We start from the raw sequence: 23,863 nt of genomic DNA, 5'->3' as shown, positions 1-23,863 counted from the left end.
CCACTATTATAAAGGCAGGCTGGTTCCAAGGGCCAGATGAACGAGACATAGGCAATCGAGGCACTCAATAACCCAGACAACCTATCTGTAGCTGTCGTCATCACTGGTTCCAAGGGCCTGATGAGCAAGGCACAGGCAAAGTGGCACTCGTCAACCTGTCCAAAGTTGTGGTCCTTATGTAGCTACCATGTAGTAGGGCTCAGAGGCAGCAGAGAGGTGACAGAGGACATGGAGCCAGCCTGCCTGGGCTCACACCCCACTCCGCCTGCTGACCTGTTAGATTTCTGTGCCTCAATTTCTTCATTTGTAACAGCAGGGATAGTAACAGTACTTGCCTCAGAGTTGCTGAGCATTAAATAAATCATTACCTAACAACAAATTTTGTTACAACAAAGCCTGGCACAGAATAAAGTAGCAGAAAATTAAACAGGGATGCATTCAATAAATAACATAACATACCCTAAATTAACAAAGAAAACTTTACACTTAGATTTTTAAAATAGACAGTAAGTAGCGTTACATACTTACAAAAAAGGTGCACCTTGCAATCCAGACCATCTTTTCTAAAAAGTTCCACTTTTAGAAAGATTAAATTCAGTTGGACTAGACTGAATGGCACACAAAAATACATATTTCTTAAATACATGCAGACAATAAGGTCAGACTTTTACTTATTTTAGCAGATGAAAATACGAGCATCCTAAAGGAAATCCACAAATGTCTCGGGGCCATGGAGAGCTGCCAGCTGTGCACCAGCCCGCGTCACTTACTGTCCACACACGCTGGAGTTCAAATGGCAAACAACTGAACTGCAGTTTAACCTGAAACCAATAAGCTTTTTATGGCTAGCCAGAACTTCCATCTTTTCAGCTGTTGGTGCTATGGTGTGAAAGTAATGCTGCTTTGCAATTTTAAGTGAAACTGGCCACTTACCTCAGAATAAGCAAGCGTGATGTGTTCGTATATTCCCTGGTGGTGATGGATGGCATCTTCTAGATCCTGCAGCTCTGAGGGAAGGTCTACCTCACCGCAGGCTTTACACCACGAATCCACATTGCTCATATACTTGGAAGGTTAAAAAAAAAAAGATTATTTCTATGAATGACAATTTATTTTGAGAAGTGGATATTTTTTAACATGGTTTTTGAAAAGTAGGCTAGTTGAGGGAGCTTCTAAAAATGTAGCAGGGCCTAATCTCCACCTCAAATGGTGTTAAATGTGAGTTATCAAACGTGGTTCCTGGACTCCACCCCCCCCCCCCAGAGTGGGTTCTGGCAGGACTGGGCTGGAGCCCAGGAACCTGCATTTTAAATGACTGCCTCAGCTAACTGCTGCCCAGGGCGGGGCCTGCCTCTGGAGCAGTGAGATCCTGCTGGGTGTGACTGGGGCATCCTAGTGAAGCTTCATTTGCACTCCACCTGCCCAGCAATCCGCAGCCTCAATAGCAGACGGGGCTTCCCTTTGGAGCTGTTTCCCAGCCTTGCAGCTTTCCTCTGACAATAAAATGCTAATGAAAAAGTCTAGGGTATCTAAAGTCATTTACCTAACACTAGGAAGGGCAGCCAGCCCATTCTGCTACCCTTTCAAAAGGAAATTAACACTGGAATTGAAAGGAGACCAAGTAAAGGGAGCCTACACTTCTCCACTGCAAATCTCAGGAAAGGCTTAGGGAGGCAGTGGAGTCATACAGGTCTTTCCCTATTTGCCTGTGAACAAGTCTGAGCCTCACTGACAGCCCAGGCTGCTGATGGCCAGTCTTCTCCACCACCACCCACATCTCCAGGATTCATCAATAGCTGATCAAACACTGCCAAATTTCCTAGGGAGATCCTATTGGAATCCATCACGGTTAAGTGTCAAAGGCAAGTGCAGAAAGCCCAATTTAAAAAGCTAATTGAATTAAGCCAAATAGACATCAACAGATTTCCCTGGGTTTTAACCTCTTTCACTCCAGTTCCTTGCATGTCTTTATACTTAGCAGGGAGTGCAGAGGATGGCTACTTAAAATGTAGTAACTGCCCAGAAAGGAAGTACACTATAAATCTCCTAAAATATAATGAGAATAACCTCCCAGTTACTTATGGCATGTTTAGTACCTTAAAATAGACAAGTTACCCAAACAACTGTCGGCTGGGCAAGGTGGCTTACACCTGTAATACCAGCACTCTGGGAGGCCAAGGCGGGAGGATCACTTAAGCCCAGGAGTCTGAGACCAGCGTGAGCAAAAGCAAGACCCCGTCTCTACTAAAAATAGAGAAAATTAGCTGGGCGTGGTGGTGCCTGCCTGTAGTCCCCAGCTACTCAGGAGGCTGAGGCAGGAGGATCACTTGAGCACAGGAGTTTGAGGTTGCTGTGAGCTAGACTGACACCACAGCACTCTAGCACAGGTGACAGAGCGAGATTCTGTCTCAAAAAAAGTACTAATAATTGTTTATGAAAATTCCTCTATTATTAATGTATTATTAGCTCAGAAAAATATCTGTATGAAAACCTTAGGACTTGAAACCAATTCATATGACATTAAGTATCACCTGATAGCAGGTGGTTTCTAAGTATTTCTTAGGTGGAGTGTTTTATAAATGTCAATTAGGTTAGGTTTGATAATTCTAAGTATTTTTGAACTCCACTTCACTCCATCTTCTTCCATTGTGGCTTTTAATACTAATTATTAAATTATTATAAACCTTTTTCAAATACAAATTGAGTTTAACCATCATCATTAATAAATTATCAGGTCCAAGTGAGCAATTAATTATTCCACTGCAAAATACTCAAGACAAAGAGTTACTACATATTTTTAAGAAAAGATCAAAATGCTGACAGATTAAGATGAAAACAAATTTTAGTTATATTTCACCATTTAATGAGAAGTGTCAGACTAATATATTTCTGTATCAGAATCACCATTAAAATATATTCAATTCCAATTTTTAAAGCAAGCAACAAAGAAAAAACGTTCAAGAAGCTTTACGTATTCCCATAATTAGAAGTAACTTACAATTTCTTAAAGTATCCCAAGAGGCCATTGATTATACTTATCTGGAAAAGTACAACCAGGTTCTAAATAACTAGGGAAGGATGGTTTGCCACATGGAAATCTTGTAGAAAAAGGATTCTTTTTCTGGGTTACTGCAGCCCAAATGAGAGAAATAGTCCTGGCCATGGTTTAACAGGGAGTTCTGCACAAGCATCATTTTTCTGCCCTTTATTTCTAAGTCAGCAACCCTGGACTTCAAAGGGCAACTTCTAGGCCTTGGCTGCTTTCTGAATGGCTGTACACCTAAAGGGTCTGAACCCAGTGCCACCTGCAGAGCAATTCCCATTTAGAGATCCAAGGAAGAGGGTGTTAACAGTTATTTCACAAATAAAAGCAACCAGAGGTCAAGTTTGGTGTAAAAATGCAACAGGTCCCCATATAAGAGAACCTCTTTAAGCCTTTTAATATGATAATGAGCACAGTGAATGACGGTGGGGGCTGGTAAGTTGGTTAGCAAACTTACCTGACCACTCTACTATACATCACCCTCCTACACACATACACATACCCCTACTGCCACCTTGAGAAACCCAGGTGGAGAGGGCAACACCTGGGGAATATGTCTAGCACCGAACCTGACACTTAGGAGATGATGACATAAGGTGGCTCTGTAGTCAACCAGACCAGAGCAGCCAGCCCAGGATCTGATGTAAGTGCTCAGCAGATCAAAATATGTGAACATACAGCATCTGGCAGACTGGGGGCAAGACAGGACAGCACAGGAGCATTAAACGCTGCTCCACGAATTCAGATCAGGAGCCTGCTTCAGGACTAGGAATTTGGATACTGAGCAGAATGGTGCATTTTTAAAGTATTACTGAATGGAAGAAGATGAAAGAAGTCTGGGCCAGCCAGTTTGCAAAATAGAGGCAAGCAGATGAAAGAAGAATGATATATACAGCCTGCAGAGAAGAACTTGAATAATTAATTAGCACTTTCCCATAAGCATTTATTCCACAACTCTATCTGCTGACAGGGGCCCCCAACCTGGCTCCTACCATCCAGAGTAAGTGGGGGTCCTCCTGGCTCGTGAACTTTAGTTCCACCTTTCTCTCACCCCACTGCCTCTGGATGTAGCCTCAGCTGAGCACAAGTGCTTAGCCCGATTTAGGAGACCAAGGGACTGAAACTTCCTAGAATGAGTGCTTTCATCTATAAGTCATGTTTGTAGTAAATGTTACTTCTAAAATTGCTATGGAAAGTGAAATTTTATAAGAACATTAATGGAAGAGCTAGTCTGTTATTAAGAACTGGCTTAGCCATAGACCTCAATGCAAGTTCCAGCTTTGGGAACATGGGCAAATCGCTCCCACAAGGGATCATCAGGACAATATTACCACCAGCCCCATCTACTGTATTGGGCTGATTTAGGATGGAATGAGATTTCCTATTAAATAGCTCTGTAAATGTTAAGGAACGCTACAAATACTAATTGTCACTTTATTTTTGGCTCTTATCAAAGTGTAGCAGCCATCAAAGTCGCAGACAAAATGAGGTGCTCAGGTTTATGCTTCGCTCTGCAGGTCAGCCTCTCTCAGCACAGCCTGCTCCAGGGTGATGGAAGCATGCACCTGCACCGGCACGGCAGCCTCTGGCCACCTGCTCTCCTGAGCCTGGGAAATGTGGAGACTGCGAGTGAGCAACTGCATTTTAATTTAACTCCATTTTTAAAAATTATTTTATTTCATCAGTTAATGTGATGTAACTTTAATTTAAGTAGCTTCAACAGCCACAGGTGGTGACTGACTACCACACTGGGCAGCATGCTAGGTCACAGAAAAAGGAGATTTTAAGGTGTGGCAAAATCAAGTCACTTTAATTGTTTTATAAAAATGTGATTCTAATAATATTTGCCGTGAAAGATTCTTACTGTAAAGGGACTGTACTGTGGATATACCATGTGACCAAGAAAAGTGGAGACTGGAGCCCCTGAGCCACCTCTACCGGTAAATTCGCTAACATGGAGTGTGTGTCCACATTCGCAAATTGATGCTCTGATCCCACATTCACTGGAGAAGGGGACAGGAGACAGAACAGCAGAGACAGCTCTGGAAGGCATTACTTCTGTGAGACGTCATTCCCATCTAGCATTAACTTCCAGACTTACGTGTACAAAGCCGTAAGCAAATACCAACACCAGAACACCCAGGGCGACAGGGCCGGTTGCTGAGATATAATCCTCACAGAGAAGGCTGCCCCTTTCAGGGAGGCTGCTCACCATGGGGTCACATATCTACATCCTGTGTCCCCCCAGTCAGACCTAAATTCCTCATAAAAACACTGAGAGGTGTGTATAGAGGTGGCTAAGACAGAAACCTAACTTATGACATTCCGGTTTCTGGTCTTTTCCAGACTGAGTTATGAAAACAACTTAAGCATAACTAGAAGGCAAAGGATTTAAAAAGGGGGAACAACGTTGACCTCTTCCTGGTATGGGTCTCCCAGGAAAAAGAAACTACATTAGTAGATGTGAACTTCTTCTACGCATCAGCGTTTCAAAGATCTTACTTTTGTTCGGTGAGGGGGAAAAGACACAATACATTTTTACTTGCAAGTACCGAAACCCTTCCTGAAGACATCCTAATGTCCCATCTGCACAGTTCAGCTGTCTCGGTGCAGGCCTCGTGGCTTCATCAAGGTCCAGAACACTCACTGGGCCCCTTCTTCATTAGGCTACTCTGCCTAAGCTTGTGCTTGGCTTTTCCTCTCTGTTCAATAATATATTCATCTAGTGTAGTTTCCTTCAAACCCATAAATTACACCCACTCATTTTACCCAAATGAAAACACCTAAGGCTTTTTCAACTTTAATGCATGTCTGAAATTTTTGATAAAACACTGGGGGAGGTGGGGGGTGGAAATAAATGCCCATGGCACCCATATTTTAGATTATTTTCCAGCAGGTCAGAACAGCAATTAATCTCCTGGGTTTATTTCCAATTCTGAATCCCACCATGTTCATGAAAGAGATTTTTCTCTTTGTGTTATGCTGCAGCCTATCTGCATTCACCCAAGCAGCTTGTCCTGCTTCAAACTTATTCACATTATCTTAACATCAAATGATCAAGTATGTCGCCACTTCACACAATAAGGATCAGAGGTGGCCACAGGGTCATGAAGACTTCTATTTTATGCTGAAGGAAGTTCCTGTTAAAAAAAATTGTTTGTGTGTGGGCTTTTGTCTATCTTTTATCATAAAATTATTAATAGTTAAATGTACGAGGTTAGAAAGTAGAAAAATCCTTACCATTGAAGCCTGAAAGTCCCCACTCACAGCTTTTATATGATGCTAAGAATATTTTTTTTTTCTCTTTATACTACACTGAGTTTCCTCTCTTGCTGCACACTTAAAGGCTTCTGGAGTTGAGATCATTGCTAATTAGTGTCTTGTGCAACACTCTGGCTGCCTTGCCAATATCCTAGGCAAGCTTACCTTTATTGACTTCTTCACTCCAACAGAGACTGTTTCTAAACTAAAGAGATACTATTTCCTTCTTAGATGTGTCAGTGCGAATCTCTATGAATCCAGTTTTCCCCCAAAATTAGCCCTGAGAAAGTTTTATCAGTATTTTGCCTTTTAAATTAAGCAACTCTTACCCATATATATGTCTTCCTAGTGGCTCAAAGTACCTGCGCTTTTTCTCCACATCTTGAAAAGATATTCCACTGTGCAGCACACCTTCCACTAATAGTGTGAGTCATGTGCAAATCCCTTTCATTCTGCCACTTTCGGAGTGTTTATTTAAACAGGTTTGCTTGGGTCCAAGTATATGGAGTGGTAGGGCATACATTCCCCATTACTTCCTTTTCTTTTTCTTTTTTTTAGTTCTATTAGAACTTTTTTTTATCAATCTGGCAGACCAGATTTGACACATCAGAAGCAGTTAACACACCTCTACTTTAGAAAAACTGAGTTTGTACCCTCCAGTTACGAGATTTATCTGTATTGTTTTTAAAAATTATTATGGGTACATAATAGTTGTACATCTTTCTAGGGTACAAGTGATGTTTTAATATAGCATACAATACGAATTAATCATATTAGGGTAATTTGGGTATACATCACCTGTGGCATTTAACATTTCTTCGTGTTAGGAACATTCCAATTGCACTCTTTTAAGTTAACGTATATCCTAAGCTATTGTGCATTATGATCACTTTGTGGTGCTATCAAATATTGTTCATTCTATCTACCCAATGCCTCTTAAGAAGTTTTAAAAGAGTACATCAGCAAATGAAGCCAAAGTCAAGTCAGAATCCATGTATATAATTTCATAATGTGAAAGACACTGGAAGCTACCCACCAAAAGACAGTTTTCCATCCACTTGCTGGCAGAGCCTCTCTAAGGAGGCTCAAAACTAGGTCTGCCCTTTCCCGCACCCTTGCAGCAGGGTATGAACGTGAACCCCAATCCTGGCCAATGGGAACTGAGGAGAAGTGTGAGTGTGCTGGGGGTGGAGGAGCCTTCTGGAACAGTGCTTCCACTACAAAGTGACAGGTGGAGAGAGCTACTGTCAACCCTGCCTCCCCTCCCTGCCTAAGATGGACACTGCTCTTGAGGAGCTGCTACTTCGAGCTGGGGCCTACACCCTGTGACCGGGAGGGTGCAGCCAGGAAAACCTGAGAAGCAGACATCAGCCCTGACACCTGTGCAGCTAGAAGTTCCCACACCTTGCAACTTTTGTGAGAAAAGCAAACCCCTGATGTTTAAACTACTACTGGTAGGCACTGTTACTGCTGCCAAAGCATCCTAATTGGAATAAAAAAGTAACAATGAGGAAGAGGAAAGGAGGAGGAGAGGGAGGAAGGGGAACAGAACAGCAGCTACCACTTAAGAGTATTTATTATATACCAGGCACTGTGTAGGGCACCTAACATAATTTACCACATTTATGTGATAAAGCAATCCACCCAAGCATATACTTTCATTTCTACTTTACAAATGAGAAAACTAAAGACAGAGAGATTAAATAACTTGCCTAAGGTGGCACAGCAAGGACCAAGAAAACTGGAATTTAAACTCAGGGCTGAGTGACTTCAGAGCTCACTGTATATGCTATGCTACAGTCCTCCAAGGGTTTTGCGCACTCATCAGTGTTACTGGAGGAGAAAGTATTCTTGCAATGTGACTGCCTTGTGGGCTGGGGTTGGAGGCACTGACCTTCTCAGCCTTCTGGTGGAAAATGGAGGACATGTCCAGCAAGGTGCTCCGTTCGTCCAGGGCTGCCGCGAACGCCTTCCACTCCTGCTCCAGCTGATTCGCGATCTGCTTGATCTGCTGCGAGGCATAGTGGCCAGATTCCACCAAGCGATTCGCCACAGACATGATGCGGTTGATGTTCACGTACACGTTCTGCAAGGGCAGGACGAGAGGGCTCCTTAGGGGAAGGCAAGCAAGAGGCTCCCTGATAAGAACCCCAGACAGCACTTGCTGAAACACAGCACTCCATAAGTTACCGTATTTTTAACAGGAGGATCACCTGGTATGTAATATGACACAAATTTTCTCTCTGGAGTTCCATAAACTCAAAGTATTGGTTTCAATTTCTATTTTTGAAACTTTAAAAATTACAAATCAACTAGCTGAACGGCATAATTGTGAAGCACAAAGCAATCAAATACATAAGTGGGTGCACACAAATACACTATTACTCACTCCTTGGCTCCCAGCCCCGAGAAGGGTCCAGATGGCAGGCCTCCTGACAAGCAGTCACGCAGAACTGAAGGAACCTAACGTTTCAGTTTTTAACTAGAACCCAGAAACTAAAAAATATGTACTTAGCAACCAAAGGCTATTTGTGTGAAAACAAGCTCTCCTTTCTACTTAAGCCCAAGTCATCTTTTGGTGCCAAGAGAAAATATTCTGTAAATGGATCCACTTTCTCCTAGGAATATGAATTGAGGTAGAAACACAACAATGCTACGTTCAAATTTTAAATAAAGCTTTTCTACTCTGTCGAAATTCCTATCTTCAAGCCCACCAGTTTACTGCAAAAAATAGGGATGCACAGCTTTAAAAAAAAAATCCACTCCTTTTTGCAAAACAAGTTCTCACTATGGAGTTTCCCTTTCCACCTCCAATCTTTAAGGTTCAGTATCACACTGGGAAGAGGGGGGCTGCAAACCTTCAACAAATCCCAAGTTGTTACACTTCACGTGTTTATTATTTTTGTGACACTGTCACCAATCGCTGCTCTGTAGGTCCCCCAATCTGACTAACCAATCCGCCAGGGTCCTGCACACTGTCCCCTCTCTGCCTTCCCTTCCCCTCTGAGCCCACCTCCGGCTGCCTTGCACATGGTCCCCTGCGGCAGCCTTCGCACGGACCCCTGGCTGCCTGAAGTCCATCCTTCCTTCGTACCTTCTTTTATCGATCCTTCTCCTCTATTTCTGATCCAAACTAGAACTCGAAAGAGACACTCCCATCTGGGATTACAGAGCCACAGGACTCCAGCCTTGGAGTTACTCTTCTGAGCTGCATTTGCAGGCAGGATCAGCTAACAGCCATCGCGTGTGTCAAGTAGCAAGAAGAGGCTGTGACAGTCAGGCCACGTTCAGTGGGGATAATCTCCCTGGCTTGAGTGGCTCCAACTGGCATCCTTCAAGTTAAAATGAAGGCCTTTCTTTTCTCACATTCACTCTTTCTCTCTGTCCCTCCCTCCCAGCAAAGTGACAGGTGACCAGATTCACTAATTTTGCTTTCTCTGTATCCTTAAGGAGGATTTTCCTTAAGGAGGAAAAGCCAATCCATAAGGTCTGTTAGGAAGAGCACAAGAAGATGCCCTCTGTTAGGATCTGAAGAAGGACCATCTCTTTGGAAGGCTCTGTTATAGGTACCACTGAGCCTACTCATTCACACTTGTTAGTTTCCTGTGTTACTTTTATATCCCGAAGAGACTGTATCAAGTCTATGTATTATACTTTCCCCATTTCTCCATCACTTAACAACATACATAATCGTGGATGGTGGCACACAGCCTAAATATATAACCTGTACACACATGTGCAATTCCTGCACTTAAAGGTATCTGCATCTAGATTCTCATCATCACAGGTCTCATAAATGTGTTATAGGAAAAGGAGCACAACTGTTGGTATCCCTTAATATATTTTAAAGACTGTTAACTTTGCATATTGGTATTTATTATTTTTATTTTGTCAAAAATTGTTCAAAACATTGTAGACAGCAGGAGAAGGGGCTGACAGTTAACAGCGTTGTTCTGCATAAATAAATGCCATGATGGGTACAGAAGTGTTTAGCACAGGGACAGGACAGTGCAGAAAGCTCCCCAGTTGTCATCGCGAGTGTGGTACTGAGCTACCACATTAACTTTAACTAAAATTTTAACTTAGAAAAGCATTGTGTATTGTAGAAAATAAGAAATCATGCTTAAACCTAAAAACTAAAATAGGCATAACCCATACCTTTAGGTTTCTTACCTGCTTTAACTGTATTTTGAATTATATTGATAACATCGCTGGTAATAATTACCATTTATCAAGTCCTTCCTATGTGTCAAGCACTATGTGTTTTACATGTTTTACATACAGAGAAAATAAAGTAAAGTAATACCATGGGAGGTAGCTGTTATCCCCACTTAACAAATTAGGAAACTGAGGCTTAAGGAGATTAAACGGCTTGTCCAAAGTCACATGGCAAATGGAAGAGTTAGTTAAAAACCTCTCAATCCATAATCCACTTTCCTGTCTTCCACGTTATGCCTCCTGCTCTCTTGATTCTTAAATCTGCCACTAATAATACCGAGGAGAAGGGGAAGAGAGAATATGTTTTTCTATTCATTTCTAGACTATATTTTAATATTTCTAGTGGATTGAAGGTATCTTTTGTCACTAGTTGAAGTTTCAGAAGGTTTTGAAAAATTCATAATTTTCTAGAAAGAAATTTTTATCTATGCCCACATGATTTAAACCAGCATTCTCTCACCTCCAACTCTAACAGAGATATAAAACTTTTTGATGGCATTTATTACAGAAATTTATGTTGCTAAATTTTTTCTTTGAAATGACCTAAATCGTAGCACCTAGTTGACCAAACTTTAATTAAATGGCATCTTACTGAATTAATTCAAACAAGATCCTGTGTTCATATTGCATTAGTGCTCTGTGACAAATGTTCCGAGGTTTAAGAGTGGTTAAAATTCTCACAAGGCTGGCTTAAAGTCCAAGCCAAAACTTGTCCCTGAAGAGATTTCCAGAAGCTTAACAGTCAACCGAAGTGCATATCCTACAGAATACCTAAGTTTTATTCTGGTTACATTAACTATAAAATTATAACAAAAGTGCCATTCAGAATTCTGTTTTTTTGTTTGTTTTCGGTTTTTTGTGATGCAGTCCTACAGTGACCCCTATCCTGGCTTCCAGGATTCTGAAAGAGTCGCAACAGCCCAAGGGTATAAAATACAAGGACCTCAGAGAGCCAGGGGACTCCAGCAAGGCAGACGGCCACACCTCAGACCTCCAGTTCAACTTGGAAGGACCTCTCCTGTTTCAGAAGTGGAGTGTGCCCTTGAGGGCAGCAGCAGGCTGGCTCTTTCATCCTCACAAACAGCAGCCAATGCACAGACAGCGGGCTGGTCGCGAGGCTCACGGTGCCTCAGAGAAGCTTCTCTGGAGCCCCCGTGGGCTCCTCTGAAGCCGAGCACAGGAGCTGGCATCGAAAGCATCCATGTGAACTAGCCAAGTACCTGGTTCAAGTCTGACTGGTTGGTTTGTTTGCCTGCTTTCGCTTTTGTTTGTTTAAAATTTAAAACAGGATAACTAGACCCTCTATAACACTAGAGAATTCCCTGCTACATGTTAGCTGCTCCAATCAAAACAGCCACTCGGAAGGCCCCACGCTGCCTCCTCCCAGTGTGCCAGCACAGGGTCTGCGGAAAACCCCTCCACGGCTAAACACTTTCACACGCTGGGGTCATCCGTTCCGACGGGCTCTTACCATACAGTTCATGGCAAAGTGATTGTGCTGCGTCTGAAGCTCCATTGCATGAGGGTGGCTGGTCCCAATCTCTGTGTAGCTGTTTAAAAACAGGCCTTTGTTGTGTGTGATCCAGTCAAACATCTACCGGAAGGAAAAAGATAACCTAGAATCACTTCAGAAAGAGAAAAGGCTGACACAGTCCCACAGATGGGGCTTAACCAAAGAATGGGCGACTTCCTTCCTCCGACAACTTCACAGGTGTTTGGACTCGGAAGAGTCTTTACTTCTAAGAACAAGTCAGCACTTCTGAACTTGCAGGATCTACCAGAAAATCTTATCTAATGTGTTCCTCTAATAGAGGAGGGATCCAGGGGCACATAAGTAAGGAGAGGTATCCAAGCCCCCCAGGCTAATTAAAAACTCTGATCTGACTCAACCCAGCCTCCCTTCCATGCCGAACTGCTTAATTTGTGACCTTACCCTCACATTCAAGACTGGTTAGGCAAAATTAGGGACTTATAGGCCTCTGGTTGGGTTTTGCTGGGTCCACAGATTACTGATAGCAATCCCAATGACTACAAGACTATACTCTTTAATAAAAGAAGTATACAGAAACCTGTGTAAATGCAAACAATAAAATTCACTGTAAAAATAAAAAGGACTTGGGAAAAAACTTCACAGTGACATCTTGAAGTTCAATATAGATGCTACTTCCACAAGGAAGTCAATTAAGATGCTCTTGAGGAAAACACTTAAGAAAATAGAAATGACTATCAATTAAGCATTGCTATTGTGACATGAACCAGAATCCCAAAAACAGTAACCTTTTTTTCTAGTAATTGGACGATTTTCTAGTGTCTTTGACAAGGCATAAGAGTACACTGACAGATGCTAAAAGCTTACCAAATAAAAATACTGGATTATCACCTTTCAAAAGGTCCTTTTATACCAAAGATTTCTAATGCAGTCTTTTAGTTTACAAAACATTCTCCTGTCCATGTAAAATAAAATTCAATGAGCTCAAATACAAAGTGATTAATTCATCCATGTTCATGGCCTGCAACACATACCTAGAAATAAGTGTCCTGTTTCCACACTGCTAAGACTGAATTAGCCAGTAATTGATAAGAATTCACTTTGACCAGCTGGTGTGTTTGGTGCACAAGAATAAAACATGAGACCAGGCCGGGCGCTGTGGCTCACGCCTGTAATCCTAGCTCTTGGGAGGCCGAGGCGGGCGGATTGCTCAAGGTCAGGAGTTCAAAACCAGCCTGAGCAAGAGCGAGACCCCGTCTCTACTATAAATAGAAAGAAATTAATTGGCCAACTGATATATATATATAAAATTAGCCGGGCATAGTGGCGCATGCCTGTAGTCCCAGCTACTTGGGAGGCTGAGGCAGGAGGATCGCTTGAGCCCAGGAGTTTGAGGTTGCTGTGAGCTAGGCTGACGCCACGGCACTCACTCTAGCCTGGACAACAAAGCGAGACTCTGTCTCAAAAAAAAAAAAAAAAAAAAAACATGAGACCACAGGTAATTACTGCCTGTATTCTACAGAAACTATTACTTTTAACACATTACTCACTTTTTATTTTAAAACTATACTCACTAATAGATCAGAATGTAGTTCTGTCAACAGCTTTGTATTAGTGAAAGAGCAGGTATTAGCAAAACACATACACAATTATTGCTTTTAGGAATACAACACTATGAAATTTTCACTCTTTTAATTGAAACTATCATTCTTGTCTATCTTACAGACATTCTAGACCAAATCATCAGTAATTTTAACTCAAAATTTCTAAAATGGCACACGTAAAACTGGAAAACAGGTTTAAATGTCATCTCCGAACTGCCCCTTCTGATTTATGGCGGTGAGTATACGCTTCGCATTCTCCCAATTTTCTCTTTCCTGTCACCTGACCACGTCAGCCCTGGCTGCTAGACCCAGTGACCCAGTAGCTCCCCGTCCCACAAGCAGGCACTATCTCCCTCTTACCTTCTCGGCATCCTGTTCAAACAGCCGCAGCTGAAAGCACTGGTCCAGCTTCAGCTTCCTCACGTGCCACATCTGGTGCAGGTGCTGCCGCGTCGAGTGCAGCCTGTCCAGCATGGTGGACACCTTGGGCAAGAGGTTCTGCAGGTCCGCATTGCCTGACCCCGAGTTCTTTTTGGGAAAGCTATCACTGCTCTGAATCCTCTGAAGCAGCTTCTGTCCCTCCAAATCCAAGTCCTCGATGGGGGCCTTAATCACCTTCTTCTTCAGCTGGGAGTGCTCCTCGATCATATTCCGAGCCCCCTCCAAATCCTGAGGCAACTCCTTCTTAGCTAGGATGTCCTGAAGTTCCTCCAGCCGAGACAGCATGTGCGTTGCATTGCTAATGTAGTCTTCAAAAGCAACTCTGATTTCAATCCATTCTTCGTGGTTGTATTCCAGGCAGCCATCAAACTCGGGAGTTAGCTGAGAAGGATCAACTACTTTGGTAAGGCCTTCTAAAGAGACCATATTTGTCTTAAGGGAAAAAAAATCATGTATGAGAAGATGAACCAATTTTATATAGTCTCAACATAATGCAATGGGCAATGCTTAGTCACAGGTGTTCAAAGTTAAAGTAATCTATTCATAGAAAATGTAACATACCTCGTTCCGGCCCCATAAAAATAATACAGATGAAAGAAGCATTATCAGTATAAAGAAAGATAAATCCATGAGAGCAACACATATGCTAGTTGGAATACCTAAAATGATAGAATCATGTGTATTTCATGAGAACTAAAGAAATGAGATTTCTTTCTAAGAATCTGGAGATTAACCCACTATCTTAGGCACACTAAACCACCAGGAAACATGTTAAACTGCAACTCCAGAGCAGACAATTCAAAACCTTCATTTTCTTCAATGAGTTCTTCTACCTACTGGTTCTCATCCCTGCCATTCTATCTCCTCATTCCCAACAGAAAACTCTGCAGAGGCTCCCTGCTATCTGCTGTCACGTTAATGTCTTGCTCACGGGCGTGCGTGTGGGCTGCTTATTAAATGATGAATGCTGCTCCAGCCAGACCACCCTTATCATTCATCTTCCCTGCCGCACTTCCCATCAAGCAACAGTTGACAGGATACAAATGACTTTTTAAAAATTTAGAAAATATCCAAGGGTTAGCAAGAAAGCTGGCAGAGGCTCACGTCACAGAGCTAAAGACAGAGGGAATATTTCATTCATTGTAATAATCCGCTGCGATTCTGAGCAGTCTGGGTGTTGCACGCAATCTGTACTACATTCCAATTTAACAGTGACAACGCTTTAGTCAATTACAGTCTAAGGACGAATTCTTAACCTCACCCAGAATGTGAAGTAGACTAATACTAGTATTATGCCTCAAGGACAACCTGGGGGTGATTAAATGAAAAGACAAAGGCAAAGGAACAAGAGCTGTGGCCTAGAACCAAAAGATAAAACAGAGCAGGGCTGGTCTGGCATGCTGGTTTGTCCTAAGGAACAGCAAAAGGCAGCACAGTTAGAAAGAAAGAGCTACAAAGAGGGGCTCTGCCGGATCCAGCACTTTGGCTTACAATGTTATTGTAGGCCCATTCCTGTCTCATTTGCTGGACTTTTAATAACCTCTGTGGAGGCAATCACTCTCAGAGAGAAGTTGGTAACAAGGAAGACGACAAGTTCAGTAGAAAAACTGGTATCGGTACCTTTAAAAGCCCAGAGGGAGACGTCAACATTAGACTGGCAAAAAGCTGCATGAACTACATTGCCAAACAATTATTTTTACTTAAAATGTGTGTGCATATGTGTGTATGTATGTGTATAATTTATTTTTAAAGACAGGGTCTCAGCTCTGTCACCCAGGCTGAAGTACAGGGGCACAATCATAGCTCACTGCAGCCTTGAACTCCTAGGCTCAAGTGACCCTCCCACCTTGGCCTTCTGAGTAGCTAGGACTATAGGCATGTGGCACCAAGTTTGGCTAATTTTTTTTTTTTGTAGATATGGGGGTCTTACTATGGTGCCCAGGCTGGAGTGCAATAGTACAATCATAGATCACTGTAACCTCAAGCTCCTCAAGTGACCCTCCCACCTTGGCCTCCCAAAGCACTGGGATTACAGGCAAGGGTCACTGCACTCAGGCAAACTTATATAATTAAATACAACACACTTTAAATTCTGCATCAAGAAACTAAGTAAGACCCAATAAATTGTTCTCCAAAATTACTTCTTATTGTGGCTTACTGGTTTCATCTTTCACCTAAACCTCCTGAGTATGGTCTCAAATTCAAATTAAACCTAAAGTCAGATTTCAGATAGAAAAACCTAAAGTCAGATTTCAGATAGAAAAGTACTGTGGAAGAAATTTAAAAATTTAAGTAATACACATGTGAAAATACTTTGAAAAATTTAGCATATCACCTAAAGATTAAGTATTAATATTATCTCGTATATTTAATATTATCATTGCAATTTGTCTTGAAACACACGAACACATTCACTGAAACCTAATGTATGGGCAGAGCTGCCAGAAGAAGCAATTTATTCAACCAAAAATTATTATAATTTATTATTAGAAAATTAAAATTATTTTCCAATTTTATCCCAAAATGGGGGCATGAGTCAAGTTTCAAGCTGGCAGGAATACTTTCTTCCCATAATCATCTCATTAAACTAACTGCATCAAAAGCTTTGTCAGAACCTTGGCAGCTTAAGGAGAGGAGGTTACGGTGGAAAGGAGAGTAAGTTAGCAGACTGAGGTTTGTTTTATACCACTGTCTGAAAGACAGCTATCTTCTGTGCCTAATTGGATTCAGGACTCTGCACAGTTTTTAATGGAATATCTCCATTTTCATAAATGACAGACCTAATACATGAAATAAATGACAGGCCATTCTCTCCATTATCCATGACAGGATGAAACTCGGGCATCTCTGTATTTTTCCCTCAGGAACTCTAAAGTTGGGCGCTTCTCCTAACATTCCCCATCTCTGAGACTAAGGCAACAATAACGACTCTGTAGCCGTGCAAAGCCACTTGTGCTGAGTGGCAAAAGCTGTTTTATCAAGTGAAGTACAAGGGAACAGGCTTCTCTTTCTAAGGTAAATGCCTCACCCCTCGGTAGCCCATCACCCAAATCCAAGAGAACTGAAACCTAAAACCCCCTTGGGTAAAGCCACCCACTCAGAATGCAACTTTATTATATTTTATGCAATAACTAATTTTACATAGCATGTGTATGCTAAGTAAGATACACAGTTCTTGTTTAATGAGTGGTTTTAAAAATCTATCATCAGCCTGAGGGTTGAGAAAGTCAGCTTTTAACAAGCCACACCAATTGGTTCTGTGGGTCTGGCTACCCTGGGGAAGTTACCTCAAATTCAAATTTGGAACTGCCAAAATTAGTCCTCTGTTTCTGCCAGAAGTTGTCTGGCTTGATGATCAGAGCCACGTGGATGCAGCAGGGGAAGGACTCCTGCAGGATCTTCAGCAGGGGCTTGATGGAGTCCCACTTGGACCCACGCATGTCCACGATCACCGTGAAGCCTCGCTTGCAGACCTCCTCGCTGCAGGGAAAGAAAACACAGGCTGAAACCGGCTGCCCCTGCAGCGGCACGCAACTCCTGCCGCTTTGTCTGGGCAGGGTCCCACCCGGTCCGCAGCCTCCGCTTCCTTCATCTTGCCTGATGGGACAAGAGCTGCCCCCCCACCTGTGGAGCTCAGCTCTGTCTCACCCCTCCCTGTACCATAAAAGAACAGAACTGGACTACACGTGCATTGAGGAACAGTGACACATTGCAACAGGGTTCAAATCCAAAACTCTTCACAATTTTTATTTTGTATGTATGGTTTTGCATCCTGTCTTCTCTTGAGAAGAAAACAACACCCATCCAGCCCATTCCTCTCACCTCTGTGTACTGGCCGGTCACATACACGCATCCAGTGACTCCAACGGGCAAAGGGATCACCAAGTGGGCACAAAACCCTAACAGTGTACAGAGCCCAGGCCAGGGACAGATCCGACATCTGTAGACAGCAGCTACCCTTGGACCCCCAGAATCACAGACATTCAAAATGACCCCCTACCAGTGTGGCTGGCAATGGTGAGAGCTTTCTGACCTCCCTTTTCCCCGCTTACCCTCTCCCTGGCCCTTACAGTATCTCAGCAGTTCTCCAAGTACAGTTCACCATTCCTGGGAGTTCCGGGAACCCTTCTGGTGGGCTCTGTAGGGCAAACCCAGTTTCATAGTAGTATTGAGACTTTATGTGCCTTTTCCCTTGGTGATACTGATGGTGTGAAAGCAACAGTGGGGTAGCACTGCTGGGCTTTGACACCAATCAAGGTAGTGCTAGGAGCCACTGTGTTCTTCCTTTCCACATTCTTATAGTGTAAAAAAAAAAAAAAAAAAAAGCCAGCTTCAAATTTTATTAAGTCTTAACTCCCGACTATGCTATGTGGGAAATACACGTAATGCAAGTCTACATGTGCAACAAAGAGTAAACAAGAGTCAAGATGTCCTTAAACACAGGTTAAAGAATACCCAGTCTCACCAGGTTATAACCAGTGACACATACGGAAGCTTCTGTACCGGCTTCCCAATGGCCCTACAGCTAAGGAACACTGCAATGCTCACTGCTGCACAGGGGACAGTCTGTGCTGGCTACTGGTGCCAGACGTTAACCAGGCAATGCCTGCCTGCACGGTCTTTGGAAATACACCTAGGACTTTATGTGTACTCAATGAGAATGTGGGGCTTACCCCAAACATGAATGTACTGCCAGGATGAGAAAGACATTTGACTTTTTTCTGCTTTGGGAATCACCCTGAAAAACTAGTCTAAATTAAAAACTCAGAAAGCTAATTGCTATCACTATGTTAAAAAAAAAAAAAACAACCAAAAAAATAACTCAAAATTAAAACCAACTTCGTGCTCTCTCTTGCACAGGATCACTCCCCTACCCTTGTCCACCACACTCACTCACACATCCGCCTCTTCCTTATCTTCATTCATACCATCAGAGTAATAGCTTTCCGAGTCTTACAGATGCAAAGTGTAGATGACAATCAGCATAAGAGGCTGTGTCACAGAAACTTCTGTGGCCCTAGAAACCAAGCAGAGGGCAGCTCACAGTCAGAGATGCAAGGTGTTCAAAGCCCTGACGAAAAGACAGACTGATCCAGCAGCCCAATTTATCACCCAGATGTTGAAAACTGCTCAGGAACTATGTGAGTAACATCTGATAACTACCCCCATATGAACAGGAACTGAAACTGAGTTCAAACACTCCTCATGCTGTCACTTCTGCTCCCCACCCCAAGCCACCGTGGGTTACTATCCACGTAACATCACAGGCAGAAATGTTAGTTTTCTTCAGCCTCCTTCACAAAACCTACAAGCAAACAGGACTCCCAGATATGTCTCCTGAAGTGTCCCAATGAACAGGAACTAAGCATTCTGGATCTCCTTGGGCTCTAATGGGACTTACAATCCTACAAAATTCTATTCCTTAGAGACTCCAGGGCTCCGGAAGTACTGGGGAGAGCACAGGTGCCATGATGCCAAGCGCTCTGCAGAGGAAGCCTGGTGCCCTACAAGGCATTCATTCCACTCCAGATTCACATATTCTGCTCCCATACGCCAAAGACAGGAGACTATAAAACCATAGCAATGTTTTCTTTACTAGTTATTGTTTGGCAGACTGCACTCTGAGCATCAGTCTTCACCATATCAAGATAAATTCCCTTGCAGCCTTTCTCCTAGTGGCCTTTTGCAGTATGCACATAAACTACAAAGCCCCTCCACTTGAAAGCAGCTTAAAAGGAATCCTGAGTAACTCCAGGCTTAACAACAGGAACAAGTAGGAGACCAACAAAACCAAAAAGAACATTGAGCCTGCCTAGTTTACAGAAGGATTAACTATTCACCTTCCTCCAAGATCAAACCATTACCACCCAGTGGCTTCCCAAGTAATAAAAACAGCATATGAACTGGGCTGGGAGTGCACAGCCTTTCAATGCATCTGTTTTATCAGGTTCAAAGCCAGTCATCATTAAGAGAACAGGGATTGCAAACATCCCCAAACCTGGTTCCTATTTATAAGCATGTAATGAACACGTATGGTTGCCTACAGGAGAAGGGCTCTAAGCCTTTTATCTTGTAGGTACTGCTCTTTGGAAAATGTGACTCTTTAACCAATTATCTTAGCAGTTTTTCCAAAACTGCCTCATTTTATCTGTGAGATAAAGAAAACTTATATAATAATAAGGTCCCCTGCCAACACAGGTCTCTAAAAAAGAGAAACTGCTTTCTTTCATTCTTAGACGAAGAAAGTATCTTTCTATAGGCATGTTCATGAATGAGTGTTAGGGCGGCCTCAAATCTCCCAATTTTCTAATAATGGCTAAAAATCAATCTTGAGCTCTTCCTACCCTTTGCTGCTAGTTTCTCTCCCAAGCTAGCAGGCAACCTGCTGGGACTCTGTTTCCACAAACATCCAAAAAGAGCCAAAAGAAAGGAAATGCAAAGCTTTCTCTTTACATTTTAGCAGCTCACAGCCAGTAGAATTTGTTTCTATAGCCTAAAGGTATTCCTGAAAAGCTCCCAGACCAGACAGCAGGGAGTAAACTCCAGGAGTTCCTTTCCTGCCAAATACCATATCTCAGGGGCAAAAAATCACATCCTCTGTGATAGGCCTGACTACATCTCAGAGATAACCAAGTCTCCAGGAACAGAAGAAACAAGAAAGATGGACATCTTGACGTCTTGAGACTGCCTGCTAATTACTTCACAACAATTACAATTTTTCTTTCTGTGCCCATAAAAGCAGAAAGCCACCTGGCCTCGCTGTTGGCATCTCCCTTCTCTTTCTTTGGGATGCCCTGCCATGTCTCTTGCTCTCCCGCCCCCCTTTTCTCTCTCATTCTGTCCTTTTAAAAGATAAAAAGTTTATTTTATCTTAACTTCTTATATCTTAATCTGTGTGAGAAATCTTTCTTCACCTACACCGTGAACACCTACTAAGTTTTCCACCCTAACAAATCAATTAAAATTCTTCATATTATTTCATTAGTAACAGAGAATAAGGGTGGTTTATCCATTTAGCAACTGTAAATCATTCTAAGAAAGGCAAAATGCTCTAGAACATAATTAGTATAAAATATGATTCAAGCAATAACCACCTAGCAATGTTCCAAGATTAATACTATTTTCATTGCTATGCAGGACTTCCAATGACACAAGCAGGAACTTCTGCTACTGTTTCTCCTACACACATTTAATGGAAAGTTTCACTAAAGATTAATTGCATGAACCACCACCTTACTATTCCAGTTATTTTTTAAGGGGGGGGGGGCAGGTGTGACCCAAGTAATATAAACACTCAAAATTGCCTACAGCTGCTCAGGTCAAATTTACTTTCAACTGTGAGGGACACAGAAACTCTGGAGGGCGTGTGGAAGCAAACAAACAATATGATCTGCCTCTAGAAAGCTACCAAAAGGAAAATAATCAATGGAAAATAAAAGAGTGAATATGAAAGAAAGAAATTATCGTACTATTTCTGAGGCAGCTACCACATGGCAAACACTGTGCCCCTATGTACATAATTTTACTCAATACTCACAAGGATCCCAAGATGTACAGATCATTATTACATTTTGTAGATCAGCAAATCAATAAAAATAATTAAGTCACTTGTCCCAGGCCACAGCCAGTCTGATTCTGAGACCCACGCTGTCCCTTCACACACAGGAACGTGTGGCCCCGTGACTGTCTGGCTGGAGGACAAAGCTCAGAAGAATGTCAGGAGTAGTGGACGGAGAAAAAGCTCTCACCGGCCCCAGAATATACACACGAGTGTAAAGATAAGCAGAAATACCTTGTGTTTATACCACTCTGAAACTAGAACATATAATCAGACTTACAACTTATATAAAACCAAATCCACAAGTCCAAAAGATGTCCCACACTATTAATTTGTGGGTGATGTTTATTGATCCCATTGTTTGACTAAAGCCAAACAGCCTCCTGCATGAAGCACTGCCTGGAGGCAGGGTGCCTGCAGGAGAGAGGACTCCGGTCAGTCGACATTCCTATGTGGCAACCTGGAAATCTTTCTCAATTATCCCTTGGCAAATGCGTCATTCACACGTTAATTCCACCTCTATTATTTGCTCACTAATCAAGGAAAAGCTAAATGGCATTTCTTGCCACTTGGGATTGTAAATACAAAAGCAAATCTAGGCAATGAAATGAAGTGCCTGTGCTCACTGCTGGACGGTCATCCTACACACTTAAGAATTTATGAGTGAAATGATATGATGTTTGGGATTTAGTATAAAGTCCAGAGGAAAAAACATCGAAAAACAAGATTTACAAAATTTGATAAACGTTGAAGCTGGGTGATAGGTATATGGGTGCTTGTTATACTATTTTCTCCACTTTTGTGTATTTTCACAATTTCTCACAAGAAGTTTTTTTTCCTTAAGTCATGTAGATTATCCAAAATGTACTTGAAGTGATTTTTTTTTTTTTTTTTTTTGAGACAGAGTCTCGCTTTGTTGCCCAGGCTAGAGTGAGTGCCGTGGCGTCAGCCTAGCTCACAGCAACCTCAAACTCCTGGGCTTGAGTGATCGATCCTTCTGCCTCAGCCTCCCGGGTAGCTGGGACTACAGGCATGCACCACCATGCCCGGCTAATTTTTTTTTTATATATATCAGTTGGCCAATTAATTTCTTTCTATTTATAGTAGAGACGGGGTCTCGCTCTTGCTCAGGCTGGTTTTGAACTCCTGACCTTGAGCAATCCGCCCGCCTCGGCCTCCCAAGAGCTAGGATTACAGGCGTGAGCCACAGCGCCCGGCCTTGAAGTGATTTTTTATATCAATGAAATGAAAAGCATTTTTATATTTACTAACATATTTAAAAACTAGAAAGTAAGTTGTCAAAGTTACATATAGTAGTCCAATTACATTACATTTTAAAAAATCACATAAATACCAAATGCAACTTTAGGTTTTTATGAAGCTATAACAAGTATTATTTTGATTGGCAGGGATTTTTTTTTTTTTTACATCACCCCTTGTATTTCTCTTTTTCCATCATGAGCACAGACCTGGCACATAGTAAGAACCCAGGAAGTGGGAGCTATAAACTATATTGTGTTATTTATAAATGACAGTGGGTAGTAAATAACTTTAAACTCCTTTCCAACTATATCATTTCAACAGTTCAGCCATCTAACACCAGAGTAGAAGAAAAGAAAGACTGTTTCCATATGTATAAGTAAGGCTCCATGACTTAATTACTGATGGCACACAGTGATAGTTTTTTCAATAAAGGCTACACTAGCCAAAAACTCAAGAACTTCCTCAGCAGGTCAAACCATCAAGACCAAAAGCTGTCTTTCATCAGCCACAGCAAGGATCTGTTACAAAGGGGCACAGCTGTCTTCCCCGGTTGGTGTCAACCTAAATAAGAGTGCTGTAAACCATGTGCTGCAGTAGGCTATCACATTCACCTTAACCTTTTGAAACCCATTACACTGTTACTGACCATCTTATATTATTCTCTTGCATAACAAGTCCTTAAAGTGACTACCTACTACTCTAGCCCATATATGACCAAGTTTCTTCTACACATCCTAATTCAGTCTCAGGAAATGCCTCCTCTCATTCTACCACGGACATCACTGATGCCCTCTTTAGCACGTGCCTTTCTGGAATGAAGGAGGCACCTACGGATTTACTCTTTCCTCATAGGCAAGCACCCCTTCAACCAACAACACAGGCCCGATCTGTTATTCCAGGCATAACTGTGTCCTTGGATTATACCACAGCAGTATTCTATTTTCCAAAAAAACAACTGGAACAATTAAATGGAGATAATAATATAG

General features: G+C 42.2%; 1 protein-coding gene across 4 annotated transcripts in view; it reads right to left on the bottom strand.

Annotated features, from left to right (window-relative positions):
• TRIO (trio Rho guanine nucleotide exchange factor) overlaps positions 1-23,863 on the bottom strand; it is a 339,933-nt gene that overhangs the window by 182,952 nt on the left and 133,118 nt on the right. For all 4 annotated transcript variants that reach the window (XR_012921664.1, XM_076007936.1, XM_076007937.1 and 1 more), the window contains exons 4-8: positions 17,344-17,536; positions 13,976-14,488; positions 11,994-12,116; positions 8,199-8,390; positions 934-1,065 (exon numbers count right to left, since the gene is read on the bottom strand). Coding sequence is in view for 3 of the 4 variants with exons in the window: in XM_076007936.1 (XP_075864051.1) it covers positions 934-1,065; positions 8,199-8,390; positions 11,994-12,116; positions 13,976-14,488; positions 17,344-17,536 (1,153 nt within the window). In the remaining variant the exon portion in view is untranslated. The remainder of the gene's footprint in view (positions 1-933; positions 1,066-8,198; positions 8,391-11,993; positions 12,117-13,975; positions 14,489-17,343; positions 17,537-23,863) is intronic.

The sequence above is a fragment of the Microcebus murinus genome, chromosome 11 (genome assembly GCF_040939455.1).
Source record: "Microcebus murinus isolate Inina chromosome 11, M.murinus_Inina_mat1.0, whole genome shotgun sequence".
NCBI classification, from domain to species: domain Eukaryota; kingdom Metazoa; phylum Chordata; class Mammalia; order Primates; family Cheirogaleidae; genus Microcebus; species Microcebus murinus.
The sequence above is the reverse complement of the archived record's forward strand: the minus strand, read 5'-3'. Positions and strand labels throughout refer to the sequence as shown.